Genomic DNA, 20,965 nt, shown 5'->3' with positions numbered 1-20,965 from the left:
TCAGCAAAACTACGCAGCCATCACACATGCAAGTAAACTTTAGTTGACATGCGTACATGTACAGGGTGTGTACAAAAAAAGGAAACCAAGCTTATTTTGTTGATTTCTCGGGTATGACTAATTATTTAGGAAAATGGTAGCCACCATCTGTTACATAACCATGTCTTCTTTTTCTTGACACCACAAACTCTATTTTACCGTCACGGATGACTGAGCACCAAGTGATGTAACTGACATGCCACAAATGGCCTTGTATCACATGCACCACAAGACCGATCGACAGTTATCTGAAGGAGACGTTATCAGGAATGCGTTTACAGCAATGAGAACCAGGGCAGAGATTTGCGTTGAAAGGAATGGGGGGCATGTTGAAGGACAGTTGGGTTAACGAGGACAGTGATATGATAAACCTTGCTATGTTTTAGCAAATTGAATAAATGAGTTTGATAATGTACGTCCTGGATTTTGTTATTTTCAACATGCTGAAAACTGTGCATGTGGTACAAGGCCATTTCTGGCATGTCAGTTACATCACTTTGGTGCTCAGTCATCCGTGACGGTAAAATGGAGTTCGTGGTGTCAAGAAAAAGAAGACATGGTTATGTAACAGATGGTGGTTACCATTTTCCTAACTAATTAGTCATACCCGAGAAATCAACAATATAAGCTCGGTTTCCTTCTTTTTTTTTTAAACACCCTGTATGGCAATGATGTATCATGATGTGAATAATATATCTATGGGTAATATTCATTTCGTGGACCCTATAACTTTCTCAATTCAGCGGACCAAACCGAATGCAAGCAGCAGAAACACGGCCGTCCCAATGCTAGCAGTGAAGAGGAACTCAAGAACTGACAGACGGAAGCGAGTAACGATCGTGGTGAAGCCGCCCTTTACTCTGCCGAAGAAGCAACAGAGGTATACTCGTTCCGGGAAGGAAGTGAGGAGACTTGACCAGGATGAATGTACGTCACACAGAGCTGAGGCAACAGGCTCCAAGATGGGTAGTTTGGAAGAGAAAAGAGAAGTACACAGGGTACACGAGAGGTGGGTGTCCAGCAAATCAGATTTATACGGAAGCCTGTTATGGCCCGGTATCTCTTTCACTGCGGTGCGTTTCTCTTTTAAGGATGGGGCATTTCTCTGTCGTGGTAGCTGGCCTCTCTTTCAGAACGTGTGTCCCTCTTTTTCAAGGGGGTAAGTCCATTTTTCAAAGGGGTGTATTTCTCTCCAAAGTGTGATTAACTCATGGCCGCGACATAATAATTGGTAGTCGTGACATAATAACTTGGGGCCGCTACATATTTATCTCGTGGCCGCAACTTAATCATCTCGCCGCCGTGACTTGTTAAACTCGCGGCTGCGAAGTCGCGGCCGCGAGTTAAAAAGTCGCGGCTGTGTGTTAATAAATTGCGGCAGCGAGATGAATAAGTTGCGGCCTTAAGTTATTATGTCGCGGCTACCAATTATTAGTTGCGGCCATTAGTTAATCACTCTTGGAGAGAAAGACACCCCTGTGAAAAATGGATGTGCCCCCTTGAAAGAGAGGGACACACGTTCTGAAAGAGAGGCTAGCTACCATGACAGAGAAATGCACCACCGTGAAAGAGACACTCACCGCTGTGAAAGAGAAAGGTGCCTGGCCCTAACACGCTTTCGACAGTTTTGTATTCCCACTGCACATGTGCACAACAGAACATTATTTTTAAAATGCAGAAGATATTTTTTATTTTATTACTGTCAAGGGCTTTAATCTGCTAAAAGGATAGAAACAATGAACAGCTGTCGACAAAAAGTTACTGTCAACAAAAAAGTGGTACCTGACAATAAAACGCCGCAACTTTATGATGAAGTATCAACACAGTCGTGTGTGTACAGAGTTTATTTTGTTTTCGAATGTTCAAAGCTGCAAAAAGCTATTCTTATATTCAATTGATATTCAAATATTCGGGACAACCCTAATCATCTTGACCCTTACTAGGCGATGATGTATAAGATTTGAAAAATACATGTTCAGGTTCATTTGTTGAGCTCTTAAAGCCAGAGTCCATCATTTGCAGCTATCCAAAAAGTGACTGACGTAATAGTGATGGAAAACATACTTGGTTGAAAGATAGTAAGGGGACTTTATGGCAAGCTGTCATTTTGAAGAAATCAATGAAAAAAGGCATTTCCAACGGTGCTTCTTAAGAAGCACCGTAGGAAATTTAAATTAGTTTTTCGTTTTGTTATTCGGCGAAACGCGCGCAAGCATTGGCACGACGCACACGCGTGCGCAGTTGTTATAATTCATCGGATCAGTGCGCGACATCGCGTAGCTGCAATCGGCTCAGTGAGAACGTGTCTCGGACGCTGAATTCATGCCCAATTCCAAACATGATTCAGCCACTTTTGATTTGAAATCGAGATCCTAGAATGGTGTTTTTCTCGTAACAGCTGAAGCTGAGCTGAAACTTCATCAGGTTAGTTGTTCAGTACCCTTCTTTAGATTTTGAGCACTGTCGTTGCTTCAAACGAACAAAATGCACAAATTACAAATGATGGACTATACCTTTAAAGTACCCCCAAAAATGTCTGATTTGAAATATCTGTGATGCTGGAATTGCTATCTGTTTCTTTGGTTTAGACAGCGCCATCGGAGCCTGAATGAAGCCATGAAGGAACTGGTCAAGATTCTACCCCCCGGCAATCCTTTCAGAAGTGTGACAAAGGTATGTCAACTTTCATGTGCAAAAACACAATTCCAACAAGAAATTTGAATAAAAATAACTTTTTCAAAAGTGAACAAAGAAATTGACTGGAGCAGGGTTTGAACCTGCATGGGACCTCTGGATTGCCGTTCCGGTGCTTTACCAACTGAGCTATCCAGCCCTATGTTTGCGGGTCCCTAGTTTGTCAGTGTCCTTGTTCAAGGGGCAATAGAAGTTTGTCTCTGAGTGATCCCAGTTTGCCATTTTAATGGTTTGGAGCCTGTTTGCCACTGTTGCTAGCATCGTGACTTTGGGCGTGATTGCTGGGCCCAATTTTCACGGCGCTGCTTAGCACACGATTTGCTGCTATCAGAGCCTCCGTCTTTTTCATGGACAAAGTAAGCATAAGCACAGCAAAAGGCACGCTCACTTCAGAGGAAAAATTTGCTTAACTCAGTGACCTAACAATAGAAATCGCCATGCACGCGCGACCGTTAGCACATCTTCGCCGTGAAATAGTGCTTAAGGTCAGCAAATTTTTCTGCTAAGCTAAGCACAACTTTTCTGCTAACTGTTAAGCAAGCGCCGTGAAATTGGGCCCTGGCCACATGGCATATACAGGTTCATGGCTTCTGACTAGCACCCCTTAAACCAATAAGGACATTGACAAATTGGGGAACCGCCAACATGGGGCTGGATAGCTCAGTTGGCGGAGCTCTGACAATCTGAAGGTCCGCAGCTTCAAACCAACATTTTAGGAATGTATATGCGCATGCTAACAATACCTTCTCTCGCGTCCGCATCACGGGGAGTGAGATTGGCTTGAAAACTTGATCACGCTGGAAGTTTATTGAACTTCTTGAACTGCTTTATCCTGGCCAGTTACTCCAGATGCATTAAGGTTTGACTATTAAGTTCGGCATGAGCAACTGCCGTGCTGTAGACGAGCTATTGCTGCACTCATTCAATTGACCTATCGCGGAAGAATCGCGGTAGCATTGCGTTAACGCAGCTTGTGAAATATTGTCCAATTACATGATATACAAATGGACACTGAACGTGCAACCTCTGAGACAAAACTTGGCGTAAAAATTCCATAGTGTTGTCTAAGGGGCTTGGCCAACTTGCAAATGGCAATAGGTCAATTAAGTTTGGCGCGGCAGTAGCACGGCGTCTAGAATGGGCCTAAGCTGGTTCTAGCCAAAGCCTGTGTTCCTTACTTATACAATTATCAGTAGTCTTACAACACTTGATCTAGTTCGTTTTTTTAACCCTGTGAACACTTCTTAGACCTTTGCATCTTCTTTCTGTACAGTACAATGTTCTCAGGACGGCAAACGACTACATTGATTTTCTACAACATAAAATAACTCATCTCTGCCTGGAGCGTAGCATTGAACAAAATACCCAGGACGGTAGGATCAGCTTCAACATACCCTTAAACACTGTGGTCGGTAGGTACTCGTATTATAAATCATACATAATTTATGAGCCAAACGGGCCTCTTGCATTGGTTCTAATTGGTTGCGCTTCTTGCACTTCTTTTGCTCCTTAACCACTTCGCGCCGGGATTATTTTTGCCGAAATTGGCGGCATTTTCCAGCCAACTTCTGATGTACAACCAAACGCCACATATACTGATTCGCAAGAGTCATTTGAACAGTATCTGTTCAATTTTTCTTGCTGAAACCTCATATGTTTCAATACTCCGAGTTGTGCAGTGGAGTGTAAATTGTAAAACAATAGGCCGTGCACAACGGCCAATTCAAGATCAACACATGGTCCCCCTCCACAGACTTCACAGAATTAGTGTGTGTGTGTGTGTGTACAAAAGGCACAAGGTATTAGCGTGTTCAGACGTCACCCAGAGGCGGGTCGTAGCATTCTTGAAGTCTTAACCCTTCAGCCGCGTTATAGTACGTGTTATCATGTCCTCCGACCCAAACTGGTTAAAGGGTCAATAAAATGAATTTTACACTGGAGCATAGCAAATATCCATTCCTCTGAATGTATGAAAAACTAAGAGTACATCCCTTTTTGGTAAAAAATCTTTTTCAAGTGCACTCTTTTTTAAACCTTTAAAACGTTTTATGCATTTCCCAACAGCTAAGGGTGCTGTTGATGTGATGTCACTTTAGGCACATACTCTTCGGATTAGGCTTTTTCTCTTCAAGTTTGTGAACCCAAACTTTTGCGTATTAAACACACATTTGTGCATAAAGTTTTCTCATTGTCTTAACTGTCAAACAACAACGAATCACTACAAGCAGACAAGTAACCACAGCAAGCCCACAAAATTCTGGCGGCATTTTATGCTGAAGCAGATGTGACAGTAAAGTTTCTGCCTTGAATCACATCACAGTTTTGCTCTTGAATATGGAAATTTGTATCAGCATAAAACCAATCAAAAAAGCTCTTAAAATGGCAATACGAAGATTAAAGATAAAGTTAAATTAGGTGAGCTGCTTAGGTCCATTTTTGGCCCAAATCGTGCACTTTGTGGTAAAAGCATGAAATTTGGCAGGTGGGGTCCAAATGGGCTAGAATTCATTTTAAGATCGGGACCCATCCTGGATCTTGCCCATTTTGGGGGCGGAGCTTGATTTTTTTTAAAAGGGGGTGCAAACAATACAAACTCATAAAAACTGTATTTAACATCCATTTTCCTTGTTTTTCTATGGTTTGAAATAAACTTAAACATAAACTAGAGGTTCGCGTTTGTTGTTACAAACGCAGAGTGGTCGGGTAGACAACCATTTCATTAGACATTGTCCAATTAAGTTATGAATATGTTTATGTCAGAAAAAAACGGACCAAGAACTTCAACATTTCCAGTTCCAATTATTTTTCACATAAAGAATGCGTCTTTTAAGGTATGATAAATTTCAGTAAACAGTTTGAGTACAAGTTATTTCCGGTTTGATGGCGTCATCAGTCAAAACAGGGAAGGGAGGACACTTGTTTATCATTAAGTAAAAATAATGCATGGAAATATGGAAATTAAGTGTATGTAATAATAACAGCTAATTTCCAGTTTGATGACGTCACAGTATTTGGAAGCAAAAGGTCAATATTAAGTGTAACAGATGTCATTTGGGGGGGGGGGGCAAAAAACAAAGTCATGAGACAAGGATCAAAAGATGACTTTAAAAATAAAATGGTCATTGTTGAATTCTCCCTACAGTAACTTCCGGTCTGATGACGTCATGATTATGAAACCTTGCAAATTCATTTGTGGTTGCTCACGGGATATATAGGGGCAATTATATCATAAAAATTTGATTAAGGGTTTTAACATTTTAAAAGATTAAACTGTTTTCCATGTGCCGCTGGAGGGCGCCCTTTCTTGGATGACGTCAAAATAATGTTTTTGTGTTTGGCATTCCTCACTTAACACTTCAATAATGTATTTGTCTGTACGAAAATGCTTCCGTTTTAGAGTTAGATTCAGTTTCTATTGCACTCCCGGTAACACCGGAAGTAAAGGTCAAGCAGTTTTGTGCCCGGGAATAAGAAATGTTGCTCAAGGCACCGTCTACAACCTCACGAAAAAACGAACACGATACCCTATTTAGTTCAAGAGATATAGGTCAAAGTATTTTGTCAAATCGTGCAATCAAATCGCTTGTAATTTGATACCTGATGACGTTTTGATGACGTAACAACAGTTATAACATCTTCGTAACATGGTACAGGTTCACAGTAGGTTTTATGATCATACCGTAAACCGTTTGGAAGAAATTGTGCTTTGTTTCGATTTCAGGCTAATGTCTTTATTTTGAATTCACCTAAATTTGACCTTTCGGTAGACCCGGAAGTAAAGGTCAAGCGAGTTCACCTACACAACAAAAAATGTTTATCAATTTATGGTTTATCTGATTACAAGGTTGGAGCATAATTGATCATTTTGTTGAAGAGTTATAGATGAAAGAAGATCGTCATTTTTTCAACGAAAATCGCTTGTAATTTGACACCCGATGACGTCATAGTGACGTCATAATATGCACCACCCGGAATGAGGGTCAATATATGTTCAAAGGTACAAGTTCATATCATATACCGTTTAGGAGAAAACCCGCGGAAACGTGCTATGCAGAAAAAAAAAAAAGAAAGAAAGAAAGAAAGAAATAAAGATTAATCGCAACAAATCCAAAGAGTGGTCGGGTTGTACCCGACCACTCAAATATAACATTCTAGCATTCGAACACCAGTTAATTTCCACCCATTTTGTGGGCATGGCCTAAATGTACAAAAGAGGCGGTATATATTAGCAGTTTGGTTCTAATATGGAAAACATTATTCGGTTTGGTAGTAAAATCCTGAAAATTGGCAGGTCCAGTTAAAATGGGCTGAAAATAATTTGAAGAGGTGAACACATCTTGGATCTTGCACAATTTTGGGGGGCGGAGCTTGATTTTTCAAAAAGGGGAGTGCAAAAAATAAAAACTCAGAAAAACTGTATTTAACATCCATTTTCCTTTGTTCTTCATGCTTGAAATAAACTTAGACATGAGAAATAACTTTATGAGAAATAACACGTTAAAATTGTGCAGCAGCAGGATTCCAGTCGAACCAGTGAGTTTGGTGGTTTGAGACATCATCTTACATTAAAAGACATCATCTTACATTGCCGACGCGCATGGCTATGGCGACGCGCGCGCATACCAGAAACCAGAGCCTTTTTTGGCCTAATAATCGTTTTCTTCGTTTCGTATGAATAAAAAGGAGTAAATGCTTCAGATTTCAAATATGCACTTGTCATTTACAAGGCTGGGTTGGGGCAACCTTGAAATTATAAAGCAAAATAATTCTGCGCAAAAACTACTGCATTTATTAAAGTTCATAAAGTACAAATGATACCATATGTTTGTATGAATAAAGCATGGCATTTGCTTTTTCTACCACTTTCGAAGCATTTACTCGCATCTGTATGAATGAAAATTAAGCAAACACTTTTACTAAAAACCATTTGCTCTTGAGTAAATGGCCTGCAAACTGTAAAGCTTTACACGTTTATAAGTTTGCAGAAAATAAAACTATCGTAACCGAAACGGAAAGCGGCACCGGGGAGGGTCACGTGCTGGAGGACAGATACAAAAAAAGCGCATCAAACGCGACGAACGCAATGCCGTTTACGTGCACAATGCGCTGTGCATCGGCACCCATGGTCTACATGTGGATTGGGTTTTCAGTCCCTACCTGATTCAGTGGGTTTTCCCCAGACTATTCTTCTGGGGTTTTCCTCCCACCTCTAAAACTGTAATTTCTTCTCATTGTCTTCTCTCTACGTTTTTTTTGGGGGGGTTTGCGAGCTACAGTGCCTGGGGCATGCACTTTTGAGGATCCTTGGTTTCATTACCAGAAAAAAAATTATTTATCGTTAACTTCGTTTCGTATGAATATAAAGGAGTAAATGCTTCAGATTTCAAATATGCACTTGTCATTTACAAGGCTGGGTTGGGGCAACCTTGAAATTATAAAGTAAAATACATCTGCGCAAAAATTACTGCATTTATTAAAGTTCATAAAGTACAAATGATACCATGTTCGTATGAATAAAACATGGCATTTGCTTTTGCTACCATTTTGAAGCATTTACTCGCATCTGTATGAATGAAAATTAAGCAAACACTTTTACTAAAAACCGTTTGCTAAATTCTGAAAATAATTACTTTTACCTTTAAGCTTTTGCTACACTATAAGCGTTTACTTCGTTTCTTATGCATAAAAAGGAGTAAATGCTACAAATTTTAAATATTTACTTGTCATATTTCAGGGTTGGGTTGGGGCTACCTTGAAAATATAAAAGCACATAATTCTGCGCAAAAATTACTGCATTTATTAATGTTAATCGCGAAAAAGTACAAATAATACCATACGGTAGTTCGTATGAATAAAAACTGGCATTTGCATTACTCCCATCTGTACGTTTCGTATGAATATAAAGGAGTAAATGCTTCAGATTTCAAATATGCACTTGTCATTCACAAGGCTGGGTTGGGGCAACCTTGAAATTATAAAGCAAATAATTCTGTGCGAAAGCTACAGCATTTATTATATGTTAATCGCGAAAAATTAATATTAACAAAGTTCATAAAGTACAAATGATACCATGTTCGTATGAATAAAACATGGCATTTGCTTTTACTTCCAATTTTGAAGCATTTACTCACATCTGTATGAATGAAAATTAAGCAAACACGTTCGTGTAGGTGTTTTATATGAATTAATCCCTAATCCCTATGATCTCGGAATAAATACAAGATTTCTATTGTTTTAGCCACTGTGACCTTGACCCTTGACCTTTTGGCCCCAAATGCAATAGGCTTCTTAGGATTGCCAAGGACAATCTACAAACCAAATTTGAAATTCATATGTAAAGTATATCTCAAGTTATCACGCTGACAAAATGTCTGTTGTTTTAGCCACTGTGACCTTGACCCTTGACCTTTTAGCCCCAAATGCAATAGGCTTCTTAGGATTGCCAAGGACAATCCACAAACCAAATTTGAAGTTCACATGTATAATATCTCAAGTTATCACGCTGACAAAATTTCTTTTGTTTTAGCCACTGTGACCTTGACCCTTGACCTTTTGGCCCCAAATGCAAAAGGCTTCTTAGGATTGCCAAGGACAATCCACAAACCAAATTTGAAGTTCACATGTAAAGTATATCTCAAGTTATCACGCTGACAAAATTTCTTTTGTTTTAGCCACTGTGACCTTGACCCTTGACCTTTTGGCCCCAAATGCAAAAGGCTTCTTAGGATTGCCAAGGACAATCCACAAACCAAATTTGAAGTTCATATGTAAAGTATATCTCAAGTTATCGCGCTGACAAAATGTCTATTGTTTCAGCCACTGTGACATTGACCCTTGACCTTTCGGTCCCAAATGCAATAGGCTTCTTAGGATTACCAAGAACAATACACAAACCAAATTTGAAGTTCATATGTTTAAGTATTTCTTAAGTTATCGCGCTGACAAGATTTGTCCGGACACACACACACACATCCACCCACCCACGGAAGGACAATTAAGGCGGAAACAGTATGCCCCTTCGGCTTCGCCGCGGGGCATAAAAACGGTGGCATGGCGATGTCATCGCCTGAAAGGGCACCCCCTAGCACGTCCAAGAAAGTTAGACTATTTTTGATTTAAAAACCATTCATCCAAATTTTACCAAACGTACCCTTAGATATTATATAGAAAAACGTAATGACTTTGTGAGGTTTTAGGATCGTGACGTCAGCAAACTGGACATTAGGCCTTATACTAAATAGGGAGAATTAGAAAATGATATCTTATTTTTTAAATCAAATTCATATCATTGTATGAATTCGTATCAAGTGACAACTTGTTTGTGGAACAAATAATGGCTCAAATAATGTTATCAGCTACATTGATATATTCGTGTAGTTTTTATATTTGGGGAAGGGGGAGTCAACTGCAATTTCTCCCAATAACATATCCAAGTGCTAACGCATTATTTAAGAAGTTACATAATTTCTCGAAAAAACCCAACATTATTCCCTCCTTTTCAGTCAGTAAGACATTACTCCCCAAGTCCCAACATCCATCTAATATAAATCCAACAGTACACACTGCAAGGAATGGACGTATATTCTGTGCACATTTTCATGTTTATATGCCTATATATATATATATATTAAACATATTAGAAGAGCACTTTCAAGAAATCCTTCATTGGGCCGCCCCTAATTCCCCTCCCTCTCCTTGTGATCCCCATAGTGTTTATAATACATGCACAATTAGGAAATGCCGCCATTGTAAGTATACAGGGTGAGTGAACAAAAAAGGAAACCCAAATGGCGGGACCATTTTCTTAATAACGTTTTGCAAGTAGTACTTTCAAAATCTAGGATATGAAAGCCGATTCATAAGCTTTCTTTTAGTACAATAGAATCATTCAAATCACTCATATGTACTTTTCAAGTTACGGAATTTTAAACACAACCACTGTTTTAAAGTTCTGTCCACGTATCACAAAAAATGGTGTGTGTTCCGTCAGCAAAACGAAAACAATTCCAGCGCATCCCCCTATATGTGAATTGTTTTCGTTTTGCTGACAGAACTTTTGAGACGGTGTTTGTGTTTAAAATTCTGTAACTTGCAAAGTACATAAGTGATTTGAATGACTCTTGTACTAAAACAAAGCTTATAAATTGGGCTTACATATCTTGATTTTGATAGTGCTACATGCAGAACTTCATTAAAAAAATTTGTCCTGCCATTTGGGTTTCCTTTTTTTGACTCGACCTGTGTAAGTTACTTGTAGACAATCGTAACAATTTAGATATGATTTTTTTTATAGCCGCCTACTTTAAAATGTAGCTCCACCCCTAAAGGGCAACAATTAGTCTTGCAACCGTTTAAACTTATCTTTACAGTGTATGGTAAACATAGTTAACCGATGGAAAAGTTGTGTTTTTACCAGCAAAAATGATGATTTTCCCTCGTTTGAATCTAGCTGCTCTAATGTACTGCCTCTTTACATATTTAGGCCACGCCCGCAAAAGGGTGAAAATAACACGTTAGAATGTTAGAATTTACATCCACTTTGTTTCAAAGCATGAGAAACAAAGTGAATGTAAAATACAGTTTTCTGAGTTTTCTTTTTATGCACTCCCCTTTTTGAAAAATCAAGCTCCGCCCCCCAAATGGGCAAGATCCAAGATGCGTTCACCTCTAAAAATTATGTTCGCCCATTTCAATTGGACATGCCAATTTTCAGAATTTTACCACCAAACTGAATGATGTTTTCCATAATAGAACCAAACTGCTAATATATACCGCCTCTTTTACCATTTAGACCACGCCCACAAAATGGGTGGAAAATTAACAGGTGTTAGAATGCTAGAATGTCTTATTTCATGTTTAAGTTTATTTCAAAGCGTAAAAAACCAAGGAAATTTGATGTTAAATACAGTTTTCATGAGTTTGTATTGTTTGCACCCCCTTTTTTGAAAAATCAAGCTCCGCCCCCAAAATGGGCAAGATCGAGGATGGGTCCCAATCTTAAAATGATTTTTAGCCCATTTTGACCCCACATGCCAAATTTCATGCTTTTACCACAAAGTGCATGATTTTTCGCTTAGCAGCTCCACTAAATGGGCCACAAAGATACATTTCAACGATTGCATTAAAAAAGATTGCATTACATATGCCTTTTAATATTTTACAAGTGTGATCCATGTCCAGAGTATTTCAAAGTGGATTTGTTTCCCTACTCCTTTTAGGCGGAGAACGACTGGAAATTCCTGCTACCACTCCAGTCAGCCCCAAAATGCTGCAGACTGTCCACAAGGCAGCCAAAGACCTGTCCACAGATCTGATAGCTAGGAGAGGGCCAACTGAATCCGACGGTAGGACTCCCCCAAGGAGGTTCTCTCGATCCAGACTCGCCAAGAAGTCTCCTCAGGCGACACCGAAGACTAGCAGTACCGCGACTCTGAGCACAAATTCTGGAGCTGTGTATAAGGGGATACCGCAGATGGCTTTTGATAAACCCTCCCGTCCTCCAGAAAGGCTGATGACTTGTACTACTCCGACGGACTCCGATGACAGTGAGTTGGTTGTTGACGAAGCCCCTTCTCAGCCAGCAAGACTGACAGGACCAACTCGAACAGATCCTGGTCAAGGTGACTTGGTTGTGGACGAAGCCGCTCCTCTAAAAGGATCAGATGCATCAGCAGCAGTTGCCAGTCAACCTAAGGAGGTCCCAGAGCCAACGCGGGCAGTTGCTTATGGCTCAGATGAGCACGGAGATCCCAAGAAAAACAGCAGGCCGAGAAAGGTGGGATCGAGTCTCAGTTCTGCTTCCAACGTCAGGAAGGAACGAGTAAGGCTGTTGGATCATTACATTCACGCTGATGCCTCTCCTCATGGGGAATATGCCCTCCCACCTGCAACACCGAAACCTCTCGAGGAGTGCCCTCCAAGCGTTTCAGCATCAAGCGTGATTCCTGTAGGCACGGCACCGATCCAATCCTGCAGTTTGCAGTACCAACTTCACTCAGAGCACTCTTACTCAGCCAAGTTCCTCCCGGCGTACGCTGCGTCCGGCGTCTTCAATGACAACAAATCACCGAATATCCCAGTTGCTGTTGCTTTTCCTAGTTCTCTGGAATCTTCCCAGATACTGCCGTCTGCAGCCTCAGAACCTGAGATTGTGATCGCCAGCGAGAGCAGGGTCAGTAGCTCCACCGACGTCTTCCCTTGCATCTTGAGCTCTTCTCTGTACATACAGCACCCAGTTTCGTTTCCTATCAACATGGTATCTTGTGAGTCTACTATTATTCCAACTACACTTCCGCACCGTTCAGTGTCCAAAACAACCCGACCAATTCCAACCACCGTGACTCCCTCGGCCTGCAAGAGCACGACTCGTTACGTCCCAATCCAGCCAGCTACTGGCACCTCTAATATTGATGCAGTGGCTAACACATTGCTGCACTTGTATGGGCAGTCTTCTTTAGTGAAGGTTAGTGTGAATATATCTCCACTATTATTTTATTGCTTACCTATTCAGTAATAGTTTCTGCAATTGAAATGTGCCACATACTCAACCATCAGGACCATGCTATTAAAAGGTAACATTTCACCAAATTTGGTTAGTCCACATTTTGTTTGCAATTGGTAACATACCCGTGAATGGGCATAAGCCAGCTAGTCAGGTTCCCTGACCTGACAATTCCCTGACATCTATAAATTGTCCCATTTTGTCTGAAGCATAGGGTCAGGGAACAAGGACAGCATTTGAACAGGTCAGTGGAACGATATATGCTATAAAGCAATAGCTCCAAATCCATCCATTTCTGAAAATTAGAAAACGCAAATGTTGTATATTTACTTTAGCTTCGTTTTAGTATGTAACAATTAAGCTGCCAAATGCAGTTGAAAAACAAAAAGTCTTTTACAATCGTTCTTAGAACCATTAACCCTCCTATGCAAACATGCATGCTGAGCTAGGCTAGTTACTTGGGTCAGTATTGGTCAAGTGACCCATTGGTGTGTTAAAAGTATAGCAGCGGAAGTGGAAGGAAACTTTTGACTGTTTGTGACCTTTTAAACAGCAGGGGGGTTAATGGTTTTTCATTGTTACTTTCAGAGTTGTTGTCAGGTTCTCTTAGGTCAATCACACGTCAATATTAAAGTAAAAATGAAATATGACAGAGACACTCCTTGTGTTTCTTCATCCCTTGTGTCTGGTGACCTTACTTGCGATTGGACTTGTGACCTGCCTTGTAATTTGGAAAGTGTTTAAAAGTTGTGATTGTACTTCTGATTGTCTTGTGATGGACTTTATATACAACGCTGATTTATTCCGGCAAGGTCACAAAATACAGGGCAAAAAAGTTTAAGCTTCTCACAAAAGACCAGAGTGTGTGAAATCCCAGTTTTGGCCGTTAGGTTTATTCACCAATTATTTTGGTTTCCAGAACAAGCAGCCCCCAGTCACCGACCTCAGCGCCCAGAAGTTGGTGGTCGACCCACATTTTCTGAAGTTGGAGGACTCGGACAGCCCTATTGAGTTCGCATGTGATAGTGATCAGCAGCACGCTGTTATGACGCCAGCGGCCGTGTCAGGTTACTCAATGCGTCGCTCATGGATTAATGGCTACCAGCTTTTCACCAAAGTCAACCATCCACAGTTTAGAGAGTAAGTGTTTCTAATGGACCGATTCACTAGGCCTCATCCACTGCACAAGAGGGCAGCTACACGTGCCCGTTTCCAATAATCCTCTGTATTGATAATGTCAAGCTTTGTTTACATGTGTGTTTGGGAGCCTGGTGGGGACGACTGTTTCATAGCCCCATAGAAAAGCGCACAGGTAAACACAGCAGGGTGACCGTAAGGTCATGACCAAATTCTGCTCAATGGACTTCAAAAATCTGTTAGAATTAACAAAAATCTGCCAAATTCCCCAGAATTACTCCATATGCGCTATAAACACTTAAAATCACATGTAGATGTTGTAGTATTGCCTTAATTAAGGTTCAAATTACATTACAAACAATCTATTGTCACAAAAAGATGTTATGAAATTGCGTAAATATCGGGCAAAACGCGGTTTCGTCACGACGAAATCCGGTTCCCAGTGAACCTCAGCACCTTGACCAGCCAATCTGTCCCATCATGCAAGGGTTTGTTTGAAAAGATTGAAGCTTTTTTAAACAAATGTACCATTTTCTCTAAATTTGCTATGTTTTTCTGTCAAATATCCATTTTTGCAGAATTCTGCCAGAAATCTGCCAAAAAATCTATTCTGTCAAATTTTCTGTCAAACTTGTTTTTTAACAAAAAATCTGTCAAAGTTAGCCGAAAAATCGGCTAAAACGGTCACAAAGTGTGACGTCATCAGTACAGAGGCTTATATACCTTGTTGCGTGTTCCAGACGAACACGTCATACAGGCATGCAACTTTTCCTCGGATCCACTGATTTACTGGTTTTTTGCTTCTCATGAATGCCATTGGAACTTGAAAAATACTGTACAAAGTCTTGCGCGGTTTGGAGTTTTCTTAGTTTTTTTTTCACGAAATTCTCAGTGGTCATACCCTTACAGAAATGTCCCATGTAATTCCCATGGGAAATTTTCCCATGGGACCCCATGGGAATTGCATGGTGAATTGGACACCATGTAGCATGGGATTTTTCCCATGGGAGTTTTCCCATTGGCTTTTTCCCATGGAAAATTTTGTATGGGCTTTTTCCCATGTATGGTTTCCTTTCATTTCTCAAAAAAATTATTGCTCCATGGTATTTTTCAATAACAACGTCCTATACATTTTAATCCTGTGTGTTAAGTGCTATCCACCAAATTGGTAAAGCACATCACGGAACTCCGATGTTCCACGTAATAGGAGTGGCTTGTGCACTCTATGACTGTAGTTCACATTATTGCTCCCATACCACTTGTCAAGTTGTACCATATTATCACAGTGTTCCCAATTTATTTCTTATAAATGTTTCCAACCATAATAACAAATGAATCAATATTATCCAAAGTTTGAATGCCACATTGTCCACATAAAAAAATACTGTATGCATCATTTAACTTCACTTATCAACAGAAAAATTCAAAAATGTGCAATTACAACACTCGTTATTGTAAGAGGTTCTCACAAAAATGTCCCATGGTGGTCCCATGGTGTCCCATGGTGTTCCCATGGTGTTCCCATGGTGTCCCATGGTGTTTATCCCATTGTGTTCAATTGGTGAACATCCACAGGAGTTTCCCATGGTCAGCTTAACAAATAGAATTCTTGATAACCTCTGTGGCCACAAGGGAAATATTTTTAATTGAATTCAAATTTACAGCTAGGCGAATAAGTAATTAAATCAAAGAAAGGTTTGCCTATAACTTGGGAGTGCAATTGGGTCTATGATGGTTTTTCATGGCACATGCATGTTCTCCAGTATAACCCGGCAGTGTCCCCGTGCTGCCTTTTAAATCTCCATGGTGTTCCCATTGTATCCATAATTTATATCACCCACATTATGGTGTTCCCATGGCGTCCGAATCCTCATGGTGTATCCATGTGTCTAAAATCCCCATATCCTCATGGTGTACCCATGTGTCTAAAATCCCCATGATGTTCCCATGGTGTCCAGTAAATCCCCATGGTGTTCCCATGGTGACATTCAATCCCAATGGTGTTCCCATGGTGTCCATAAAATCCCCATGGTGTTCCCATGGTGTCCATAAAATCGCCATGGGGTTCCCATGGTGTTCCCATGGTGTCCATAAATTCCCATGATGTTCCCATGGTGTTCATTAATTCCACATGGTGTTCCCATGATGTCCATAAAATCCCCATGGTGTTCCCATGGTGTCCGTAAAATCCCCATGGTGTTCCCATGGAGCTCGTAAAATCCCCATGGTGTTCCCATGTTGTCCATGCAATCTCCATGGTGTTCCCATGGGTTTCCCATGATGATCATTTTAACTTACATGGTGTTCTTGATGACCCCATGGGTTTCCCATGGGGTCCCATGGGAATCCCATGGGACCCCATGGGAATCCCATGGGATGCTCATGGGACATTTCTGTAAGGGTATGCAAGTGCACTGGGGAAGTGTATTGGAACTGGGTGCTTGAGTCCCGACCCTAATGACAAGGGATGTTTTATAGAGGAACAGCTCCAGATTATGGGATCGGGTACCTGTAACCAACTTTACAAATTACTAAGTAATCTCTCAGACGAAGACATTTTTTGAATGCCATTTAAGGGAAAGTTTTCAAAATGAAAACCAGGCTACATGGAAAACCAAAACAGCTAGACGTTGGCATTTTAACGCGCAACAGATGTTGCTCGCGAAAGTTGCAGTTTACACCGTAACGCTATATATAGAGCCTACAGACAGCTTTCAGGGTTTGAACTTGGAGTTAGGTTTCTTTAATGGGTACTCGGGTACCCGTGTTTTACTTCAATAGGGTACCTCCGACCAACATGAGAGATGTCAATCCTGTTTTTTGTATACATTTTGTGTGTGTAAAGTTTGATAGTGGAGAACTTAATATTAAAAACCCTCCCTCTCTGGCTGGCGATTTCACCAAGGCCAGCCCAGCAGTCAAAATAAATCAAGTGACTGTTTTAAACAGTTGAGTGCTCCCTGCCTTCAAAACAGGATTAATTGGCTGAGATTGTTATATAACGTGATATAGCTATGCTTTGACTGTAGGAGACTGATAAGCCAGCTGTGCCTACCAGTCACCTGTTTTTCGTCTGTTGATGAATTTGACTGTCACAGTGCCAACAAGAAATATGATCTGACTGTTGGTGACGAGCCTGTGTTAAAGGCATGGCAGGAACAGGATTCAGGCATGCAACTTTTCCTCGGATCCGCTGATTTCCTTGTTTTTTTGCTTCTCAGGAATGCCATTACAAATTGAAAAATACTGTACAAAGTCTTGAGGGGTTTGGAGTTTCCTCGTTTTTTTCTAAATTCCGAGTTGCATGCCTGAGGATTGAATTTTGATTGTCTGTGACTGATCAAACAAAAGGAGGATTAATTAAAGATTTGTAATAATACTAATGACTGTTGTGATGCGTGTTACTTTTCAGCAAGTGGCCAAGATTGCAAGGAAGGGAGATTACGAGACTATTGAGCCAAACATGGAAGGAACTGCCCACCGACTTCAGGAAACAGTACAGGTACATTTGGCTTGATGGCATGCCCCTAACACAAGCTAAGAGCATCTTAAGATGTGGGCCACAAACTAGGATGAAAAAATTGCAGAACAAAAAGAAGTCACAGTGGCAGTTCACATATCATCTGAATTGTTAAAGATTATAGGTAGAAGGGAATCAAATGTGGGTAGGAAGTTCTAGAGAGAGGTAGTACGAGGGAAAACTTTTGACAAATATCTCGCAGTGCTCACTGAAGTTAGCTTATCACCCTGTCAAAGCACTTCATGAAAAGACTGATTCATTTAGGCCTACCTGTGATGTTTTGACCAATTATGAGGGGGGGGGGGGGTAAATGAATTGGTCTATTGTATGATCTCATCATCTTAATGGGTTGGATTTGTCTGTGGTCAAGGGTATAGCCAAAATTCTGAGAGTCTCCTATTGGTTGTTGCTAGAAAGTTCTAAATATCGCCAGATCCTCTAAATCTTGAAACTGGTCGAACAGCTTTTGCATTATTATTTTCTTCGAAGTTTACCTCATTCTGAGTTCAAACCCTGACAGTGGATTGGTTCATCAGGGAGGCTGAGCTGAAACGACAGCAACAAAAATCTCGTCAGCTATATGCTTCCCTACGTGTCCAACTCTCCCCCCCCCCCCCCCCCCCCCCCCGATCTAGTGTGTCCAGTGTGTGACCTCAGCTTCCTGGCTAGAACTGGACTTCTTAGCCATCTAGGAACTCACAACACCAACTAGTATGGAGATGTTGGCTGTCATGTTCGAGTTTCGAAGGACGAACTATCTATATATATATATTTGATAACACACATTGACATAATGTATGTTATTGACAACAAGCTAGTTTTAGTGCACCTCTCTCAAAAATGGTTTTTAAAGTGTTTTTTTTTTCTTTTTTTTCTTCAAACACTGTAGTTGCAGAGCCCGTCAGTGGAACCAGTGGCACAAACACAAAAGGGAGTCAGCGGCCAGCCATGCCAGTGCAGAGTTACACTGAATGAGTGCCAATGTATGCCATTAAAGGGAAGATACAACATTTGCAAACATCAAAAACGAAATGATCAAATTATCACGAAATACCTTACTGGATTATTAGGGATTCGTTCTAAATCACCCTGTAAAATCATGGCTCCTGGTGTGCTGACATTTTCAAGAAAAATGGTATTTTTCCAACGGCCGACCAGCGTTGGAGAAAATTGGCTTTTTTTCAAAAACTGCTCTTAATTTTTCATAATTAGTGTTGCCGCATTTTCTTTGCGATTGATTACACACCTGTGAAAGTACAAGCCTGCGGTGCTAGACTGATTCTCTGACCTTACAATTCCCCAAAGTTGACAAACTGCTCCGTTTCATCTTGAGTGGGTCAGGGAACCAGACTACAAGAACATGATGTTTTTCTTGGTTTTTCCCAGCATCTTCAATCCCAAAACGTGAAACAAGTCAGTTTAACAATATTTGCTATAACATTCTAATCCCCCAAATCTATTTACTTCTGAAAATTGCAGCAAAAGCAAATGTTGTACATTCCCTTTAAAGGTAGTCAAGGATGAGAGGTATAGACCGTTATCATGCTGCCACCATTTCGGTCATATTCCCTGTATCTAACGAAAGCACTGAATGATAATTGTTTTTGTGCCAAAAGGAACCAGACTATTTTTCCTTCCAGCCTCGCTTTGGTTACATTCATTTGAATAGGGAAAAAAATCAAGATGGCCGCAACATGATAATGGTCTATCGTGTAAGATTCCGATGTTTTACAATTGTTTCTTGCTATTGTTATTCTTGCCAATAATTGTTGTGCAATCTGTTTTTTGTTCCTCATGTTAAAATGAAATTGAAAAGTACTTAAGAGTTATGTTTAAGTCATCCGAGGAAAATAGTGACTTTAGATTGTTCAAAAGTTAATTCAAATCAAAAAGCGGTTCCATAAAGTATGTAAAACATAAGGATTATTGAACTTTAAAAACATCTTTCAAAATGTTTCATGCACTGGTAACTGAATACCTGAAATCATTTTTTTCACTGATTTTATCATTAATCCTAACAAAACCAGCAGCTTGTTTTGCTTGATTTCAATTGATTCCAGTTGATTCAGGATTGCGGGGCCCCAGTTCTGTTATTCTGCGTTAATTTACTGCACTGTGAATTGTGAGAGAATGGGGAAGGACTTTTTGCAAAAGTTATGTCGAAGAAGTAAGTGTGAAGAACCATGTCTTGTTGTAAGCCAGACCGCAATAAAAAATGGATTTTATTTTCTTAATTTTGCAAGCCACACTTAAATTTTTGTTGTCAAGAGTGAAAAGGCTGCGCAATACAAACTGGCAGAGTCAGTGTCCATCACAAGTCCCATCACAAGTCCATTACAAGTCCTCACAAGTCCATTACAAGTCCTCACAAGTCCATTACAAGTCCACCACAAGTTCATCAAAAGTTCTCCACAAGTCCTCACAAGTCCATCACACGTCCATCACAAGTCCATCACAAGTCCCCACAAGTTCATCACAAGTCCATCACAAGTCCTCACAAGTCCCTCACAAGTCCATCACAAGTCCAACACAAGTCCATCACAAGTCCATCACAAGTCCATCACAAGTCCATCACAAGTCCATCACTAGACCTTCACAAGTCAATCAAAAGTCTCCATAAGTCCTCACAAGTCCATCAAAAGTCTCCACTAGTCCTCACAACTCCATCACAAGTCCATCACAAGTCCCCACAAGTTCATTACAAGTCCATTACAAGACCATCACAAGTCCATCACAAGTCCATCACAAGTCCATCACAAGTCCATCACATGTCCATCTCAAGTCCATCACAAGTCCTTCAGTCTCAAGTCAAGTCACTAGCTATTCAAATGAACTGTGACAAAGGCATTCCTTTCTTATTGTTCATCCCGTTACTTGTGACTGGACTTTTATGAAGGGACTTGTGACTGATTTATTTTCAGCACTTGCAATGGTCATATATGTGTTTATCAGTTAAAGGTATGGGCTTATCAAGTTTCAGAAAATGATTTTGAAGAGTTCCTTTTTGTTAAGCAAGTTTTCAATGAATATTTGAACATGCTAGTTGTCTATTTTTTTTTCGGAGCATATTATGT

The 20,965-nt window shown here is 40.4% G+C and overlaps 1 protein-coding gene across 1 annotated transcript; it reads left to right on the top strand.

Moving 5' to 3' along the window:
* The first annotated feature begins 763 nt into the window (after positions 1-763).
* LOC119746243 lies at positions 764-19,102 on the top strand. Its single transcript, XM_038223073.1, has 7 exons — positions 764-1,048; positions 2,628-2,712; positions 4,007-4,145; positions 11,952-13,195; positions 14,154-14,374; positions 17,784-17,873; positions 18,781-19,102. Exons 1-7 carry the CDS (start codon positions 825-827, stop codon positions 18,860-18,862), a joined length of 2,085 nt encoding a protein of 694 aa, XP_038079001.1. The 5' UTR covers positions 764-824; the 3' UTR covers positions 18,863-19,102.
* The last annotated feature ends 1,863 nt before the right edge of the window (positions 19,103-20,965 follow it).

This window comes from Patiria miniata, unplaced genomic scaffold, assembly GCF_015706575.1.
Source record: "Patiria miniata isolate m_02_andy unplaced genomic scaffold, ASM1570657v1 HiC_scaffold_7, whole genome shotgun sequence".
In the NCBI taxonomy this organism is placed as follows: Eukaryota; Metazoa; Echinodermata; class Asteroidea; order Valvatida; family Asterinidae; genus Patiria; species Patiria miniata.
Note: the sequence above shows the minus strand (reverse complement) of the source record. Positions and strands in the feature narration are given on the sequence as shown.